This window comes from Talpa europaea, assembly GCF_964194135.1.
Source record: "Talpa europaea genome assembly, chromosome: 13".
In the NCBI taxonomy this organism is placed as follows: domain Eukaryota; kingdom Metazoa; phylum Chordata; class Mammalia; order Eulipotyphla; family Talpidae; genus Talpa; species Talpa europaea.
In genome coordinates, this window is record NC_140080.1 from 23,792,295 (window position 1) to 23,799,421 (window position 7,127).

Here is a 7,127-nt window from a genome sequence, read left to right on the forward strand (position 1 = left end):
TTGTTTTTTCAGAAAAGGGCTTCTATAACTTCTGTAATAATAGGGAACACATAGAAATCTATATAGAAACAGACTTTGAAAACTAAAATACAAAATGAGGCTATTTAAATTACTTTTAAATATAACTAGAATTAATATCTCTTACTTAAATTTGTAGAGTTTTTATCATCTTTAATATCTTTAAATTCTTGCTTAAATTTTTCATTATAACAAACATCCCTTGTCATGATTTGACACGTCATTTTCTATCGTTAGCAGATATAGAGCCACTGAGTGGGTCCATACTATGTGATGACCTCCAGTAGGCAAGGAATTACCTGTTTACAAACAAATGTTTGTACTGTTAAATATAACTCATAAATGTGTTATTTCTATAGAAACTGAATATGCTGGTGAGGGCTCAGGATTTCCACTGATTACAGACTGAGGTATAGTTCCCTTCAGGGTTCTTTATTTTAATTGTGCCTATAGACAAAGAACTCACTTCATTATCTCCTCTCAGGTGGGTGGTGGAGTGGGGGTAATCATGGTTTATTTTTATCCTACATGAAAGTTCAGAGGTAGTCATATATAAAAAAACCTTCACTATCCAGAACTGAATTACTTGACCATATCTGGCACGAAGGAGACTTAAGAAATGCAGCCTTCTGGGGAGTCAGGTGCCCAGATGAATACCAAGGACTTTATTAAGAGAGAACAAATGAAAAATAAATTTGGGGGAATAATAAATAGCAGTCTCTTCCATACTCCACACATTTTAACACGGTATTAATAATTAAATCACTTGTACATACGATCTGTCATCAGAATTCCTTTAATCTTAGTTGGACCCTCACCCAAACTAACATTATTCAATTTTTAAGCCACTCAACTGTACTTCAACACAGAGAAAAAATAATTGGAATCAATGGCAATATAAAAGAAAGCAATCAAATCTCTAAGCAACAGGTTACTTAGAATTTGCAGTAAGACATATTTTAATAATTAAAACAGTTTGGTATTGGAACAAAAACAGACACACAGACCAATGGAACCAAATAGAGAGCCCAGAAACAAAACCACACTTATATGGACAACTAATCTTTGACAAAGGAGCAAAGAATATGCAATGGAATACAGACAGTTTGTTCAATAAATGGTGCTGGGAAAACTGGACCACCACATGCAAAAAAAAAAATGAAACTAGACCACTACCTTTCACCATGCACAAAAATCAACTCAAAATGGATAAAAGAACTGGACATAAGACCTGAAACCATAAAATATATAGAAGAAAGTATAGGTAAAACACTACAAGACATACATCGCAATAACATCTTTAAAGACTCATCACCCAAAGCAAAGAAAGTCAAGGAAAAGATAAATACCTGGGATTACATCAAGCTGAAAGTTTCTGCACAGCAAAAGAGACATTAACCAAAACAGACAGACACCCCACTGATTGGGAAAAAATCTTTGCACTCCAGTCAACTGATAAGGAACTGATCACAAAGATATACAAAGAACTCACACAGCTCAACAAAAACAAAATAAACAATCCAGTCAAAAAATGGGCAGAAGAACTTAAAAGACATTTCTCCAAAGAGGAAATGCAATGGCCAACAGGCATATGAAAAAATGTTCAACATCCCTTATAACCAGGGAAATAGAAATCAAAACCACACTGAGATACCACCTTACACAAGTAAGAATGGCACAAATCAAAAAAACAAGCAACCGGGCCTCCCCGGTGGCGCAGCAGTTGAGTGCTGGGTTGCGAAGCTGCCCGCAGCCTCTGCAGCACCAGTTCAATCCCCGGCTGCTCCCTGGCCACCGGAGGAGGGTCCCACATGGTGCGCAGACCTCTCCTGCCCACGGCTCCCCTCAGCAGTGTACTTCGGTCCTTCTGCCTGCTCTGCTCCCCACTCTGGCCCTGGTGAATTCTCTCACCCTCCCATGCTTCTGACTGTACCCAGTGCTTGTATAAATAAATAATAAATCTTTAAAAATAAATAAATAAAATAAAGTTAACAAAAAAAAAAAACAAGCAACAACAAATGTTGGCAAGGATGTGAAAAAGGAACTCTCCTACATTGCTGGTGGGAGTGCAAACTGGTCCAACCACTATAGAAAGCTGTCTGGAGGTTCCTCAGTCTACTAAAAATGGAGCTACCATACAATCTGGCAATTCCACTCCTAGGGATCTACCCAAAGGACACAAAAACAGTGATTCAAAAGAGTACCTGTACACCTATGTTTATTGCAGCACTATTTACAATAGGTAAAACCTGGATACAACCCAACTGCCCAAAAATAGATGACTGGCTCCTTTCAACGTTCTGGCCCATCAGGATGGCTCCTGCTAAGAAAGGTGGCAAGAAGGGCCATTCTTCCATCAACCAGGTAGTTACCAGAGAATACACTATCAACATTCACAAGCGCATCCATGGAATTGGCTTCAAGAAGCGTGCCCCTAGAGCACTCAAAGAGATCCGGAAATTTGCAGTGAAGGAAATGGGCACTCCAGATGTGAGCATCGACACCAGGCTCAACAAAGCTGTCTGGGCCAAGAGAATAAGGAATGTCCCCTATTGTATCCGTGTATGGTTGTCCAGGAAACATAATGAGGTTGAAAATTCACCAAACAAGCTGTATACATTGGTTACCTATGTGCCTGTCACAACTTTCAAAAATCTACAGTCAATGTGGATGAAAACTAATCACTGATTAGCAAATAAAGTTACAGGGTCTCACTGGTGGCACAGGGGGTTTAGCACAATACTCCCCACAGCTGTATATTTTTGCCTGTTCTGTTTCCCACTCTGTCTCCGGTAAATCCTCTTGCCACATGCGCCTCTGGCCTATCCCCCAATTATATAAAGAATTTATTCATGCAAAAAAAAAAATAGATGACTGGATCAAGATGTGGTACATATACACAATGGAATATTACTCAGCAATCAAAAAAGATAAACTGATGCCATTCGCAGCAACGTGGATGGAACTAGAAGGAATTATGCTCAGTGAAAAAAGCCAGAAGGAAAAGGAAAAATATTAGATGGTTTCACTTACAGCAGGAATACAGGGGAACCAAATAAGACATTCGTGAAAAAAAAAATAACAGTACAAAACACAACAAAGCAAAAACAGACAATTATAAATCAGAGACATACTGCAGAGTAGGAGGAGGGAGAGGGATCAGAGGGGGGGAGGGAGGAGCACAGGGAACTGAGGTGATGGTGCACGGGTGCATTGGTGAAGGAAACTCTATGGGGACTACACCTGAGGGGGTGGGGGGAAACAAATATTGTTTAAAAATGAACAATGATGTAAAAAATTTTTAAAAATTAATATAAAAAACAATAAGACATATTTTAGAAGTGAAAACAGATTGCATAATAGATTTCACTAATTAAATCTATAAGCAGATTTAATTACTCATTAAATTCTGGGTTTGAATCTTTTCTTTCTAGTGATTCACTGCATGTTCTCAAGATAATCTGAAATGCTACATTAAAAAAAGGACCCAGTAGGGCCTCCCTGGTGGCACAAGGGGATGTCTCAGCATTATGAAGCTATTCTCAACCACAGTAGCAAAAGTTCAATTCCCAGCCAGGGAGCTAACCCACATGGCGCAAGCAAACCTCTGCTGCTTTGCCCACTGCTCCCCTCAGCAGTGTATTTCAGTCAATCTGCCCATTCTGCTCCCCAATCTGTCTCTGGTGAATCTTCTCAGCCCCCGCCCCACGCCTCTGGCCTACACCCCAGCTCTTGTATGCATAAATAAATAAAATAAATCTTTAAAAAAAAAAAGGACCTAAAAGTTGGCTAGTTTACTATGCCAGAAACATTTCAAGGTGCTTCACAAAAGACGTACAATGACTTACCAACTGTAATGTAATCTGTGCTCTCATGATAAGGAATGAAAGCAGAAGGAAGCAAGTGAGTCACTACAACTATTTACTTCTATTTTTGATACGATTATAAAGGAATTGTCTGTTTCGATTTTAGCCGCTTCCTATGTGACCATGCACAAAGAATGTAGGTGTGGTAAGTAAAACAGAAGAAGCTATTTTAATACATTTTCATAACACCTTACATATACTTTTGGCAAGGCTCACAGAGTGCAATCTTGTACTGAAACAATTATACTATTGCAATTTTTTTCTTCAAAAAGGCAGCTTATTCCTATTTTTGCTAATATAAGGTCCTAATTCGGTGTCCTCTAACTTCCTGTTTACTTGATTCTATGTAGTATGATTTAAATTATCTGTATTGAATCTTTTGACATTTAAATGTTTTTCTTTTCCTTTTGGCCAAGATTATTATGTATACAATCACTAATACTTCCAAGTTTCTGAGCTTTGTATAGAATTTGGAGGGAAATTAGATAATGCTCTTCTCACTTATTGTATCATTCATCAGAGACTCACTCTCTTATCCCTAGTCTTCTGATGAGTTCACCGTTTCATCCTTGGCCTTCCTGGCTTTTATACACTTTCATTCTTTGTGTCCTTGGCAAGATGAAGGAATACCTTGAAAATATGACTAACAGTCAGAATGGTGAATAAGAATCTGGTACATCCAGAGAGGATATCCTATGATGAGTTCAATTTAATTTCAAACTAGGAATTTCTAGCAGCACCTAGCAAATAAATCTAACAACGAGGGTTAGTAGAAATCACAACTGCTATAGTGCTGAATTTTTATACTCAGTGTTTGGCACTTTCTTTATGGTAAAAACTAGCAACAGCTAATATTTATCAAACAATGACTGTAAAAACACTGTGGTATGTACCATATACATTCCCTAAGTCTTCATAAAAATGTATGAGTCAAAATATCCCTTGTGGCTTAATGGGTAAGTCTTAGCGCTACCACTATAAGAGCCTGAGTTCGATCCCTGGTCAGGTAGCTAACCCACCTAGCTGCTGCTCCCTTCAGCAGTGTATTTCAATGGATCTGCCTGTTCTGCTGCCCACTCTGTCTCTGGTGAATCCTCTCACCCCCGCCCCTGTCCATACCTCTGGCCTACACTCTAGTTCATCTATGTAAAATAAATAAAATAAAAATCTTAAAAACAACAACAATGTGTGAGGCAGGATTTTCTTTCTAGTTTTACTACAAAGGTAACTGGATCATAAGGAAATCAAGACTTTGGCCAAGGTCACACCAAATGTGACAAGTGGGAGATACTAAAACAGGCAATCTTACTCTGGAACTCATGCTCTTGCTCCCACATTAATCTATTTTATTCCTTTGTACATGATCTAAGTCATAGTCACAAAAAGATATTTCTCCTAAAAACAAAGTTGAAGACATCTTGGATTCCTTGGTACATATATGACCACAGTAGGAACACCAATTTGACCCTGCCTTCTAGAACACAATTTATTGATCCCTGGATGGGCATCTGTTTAAGATGGGTCATCAAGAGCCCTCTGCCAGGATATACTGAATCAGTTCAAGTCCCAGTTTTACCTGTCTTCTTGAAGAGCAAAAATTGTAGACTTAGAAGCTCGTAGCAGTGGCCATTTTCTATCACATGAATGAGGTTAAGAGAAAAAAACTAGTACACAGTGAAAGAAAAACAAAGCAAACTGTTAACAGAAAAGCAGAGATTATTTCTTGTGTTTATTATATTGGACAGACTATAAAAAATGGTCCCAAATTTTCATTCTCCTTCCTGCATGCCTCTGTCTTTATAATATGACTTTGCAATTCTTATCAAGAGATGGAACATAAGATCTCATTGTTTGAATCTGGGCTAGACGTGTGACTGGATCAAAGTGATGCAGTACCAGTTGTAAGCTTAGATCACAAGAAGGCTTCCATGTTTATCCCTTTTTGCTAAGACCTATCCACTCCCTATATCATGCTTGGCTAGCTTGGTGAAGGAATAAGGACCACACCAATGGTGCTCCAGCCCAGGCCATCTTAATAAATCAGTCCCTAAGTGATTCACCAGCAGACCAAGGAGACAAGAAAAATTCAAGTTGAGATGATCCAGACCCACTACAAATAAACAGAACTGCCAACCGATGTACAGACTTCTAAAAAATAATAAATGGTTGTCACTCTAAGTCACTAAGTCATTGGAGTGGTTTGTTATGCAGCTTCATCATCATTAACTGATATAATTACCTGAGGTACTTTTAGTCATGGCACATCCCACCACGAAGGTTCCATGGATCATACTTGTCAGTCTAATAACAAATTTTCCAATTTGTTTTGTTTTCTCACTTGAGGAAAATTTTCAACCATTAGTGTCCTAATTGGGGCCTCCCCTGGTGGTGCAGGCAGTTGAGCTCCACACTGTGAAGCTGTCCGCAGCCTCTGCAGTGCCGGTTCGATCCCCTCCGGCCAGCGAGGGTCCCACATGGCGTGGCAGACCTCTCCTGTCTCGCCCACTGCTTCCCTCAGCAGTGTATTTCGTCAGTCTGCCTGTTCTGCTCCCCACTCTGTCTCTGGTGAATCCTCTCACCCTCCTGCGCATATGGCCTGTACCCCAGTTCTTGTATAAATAAATAAGTAAATCTTAAAAAAAAAAGAGTCCTAACTGACGAGGGCTTTAAGGGTTCTGAGAATAGAAGGGACAACATCTAATTTTTATTCAGTCTAGTAAGATGTAACCAGGTCTGTGATAGGGTGGCTCAAGGATTCTAGGTAGGGGAACAAAAGGGAGTATTAATTAGGTCTAGTCAAGAAAATAAAAACCGGTTCTAATGAAGATAAACTTAATTTAAGAATTTGATTTAAAAATCTGAATTTTTCCTTCAACCTAATAAAAGAGAAATCAAGATTAAATTTCATTTGGAAAAATAAAAGAGGCTGATATTTCTTACAACCAGAGCACTTAAGGGAAAATCAAACATACAAAACAATGTTGGATTTCCACAGGCCTCAGTATTCCCTATAAGATGGCATAAATAAGGATATCAATGTACTTCATGACATGCCCAAGGGTTGTATGGAGTCTGTTTTCAGTTGCAACAACTGAAAAGTTTACATATACACCTAAAGCGTGAAAATGTTAGGGGGAAAGGATGTCCTGTGCAAACTCCATACAGGCTTTGTGGACGCCACCCCCACTCCATTAAGACACTGGGAATTACAAATCCCATGATCCCCAAAGGGAAGTTGCAAGG

The 7,127-nt window shown here is 38.9% G+C and overlaps 1 protein-coding gene across 1 annotated transcript; it reads left to right on the forward strand.

Annotated features, from left to right (window-relative positions):
- Nucleotides 1-2,331: 2,331 nt before the first annotated feature.
- On the forward strand, nucleotides 2,332-3,176 carry LOC311182928 (large ribosomal subunit protein eL31-like; the record flags this gene model as incomplete). The annotated part of the gene is made up of 1 exon (XM_084252079.1): nucleotides 2,332-3,176. One exon carries the CDS (start codon nucleotides 2,332-2,334, stop codon nucleotides 2,704-2,706), a length of 375 nt encoding a protein of 124 aa, XP_084108205.1. The 3' UTR covers nucleotides 2,707-3,176.
- Nucleotides 3,177-7,127: the final 3,951 nt, after the last annotated feature.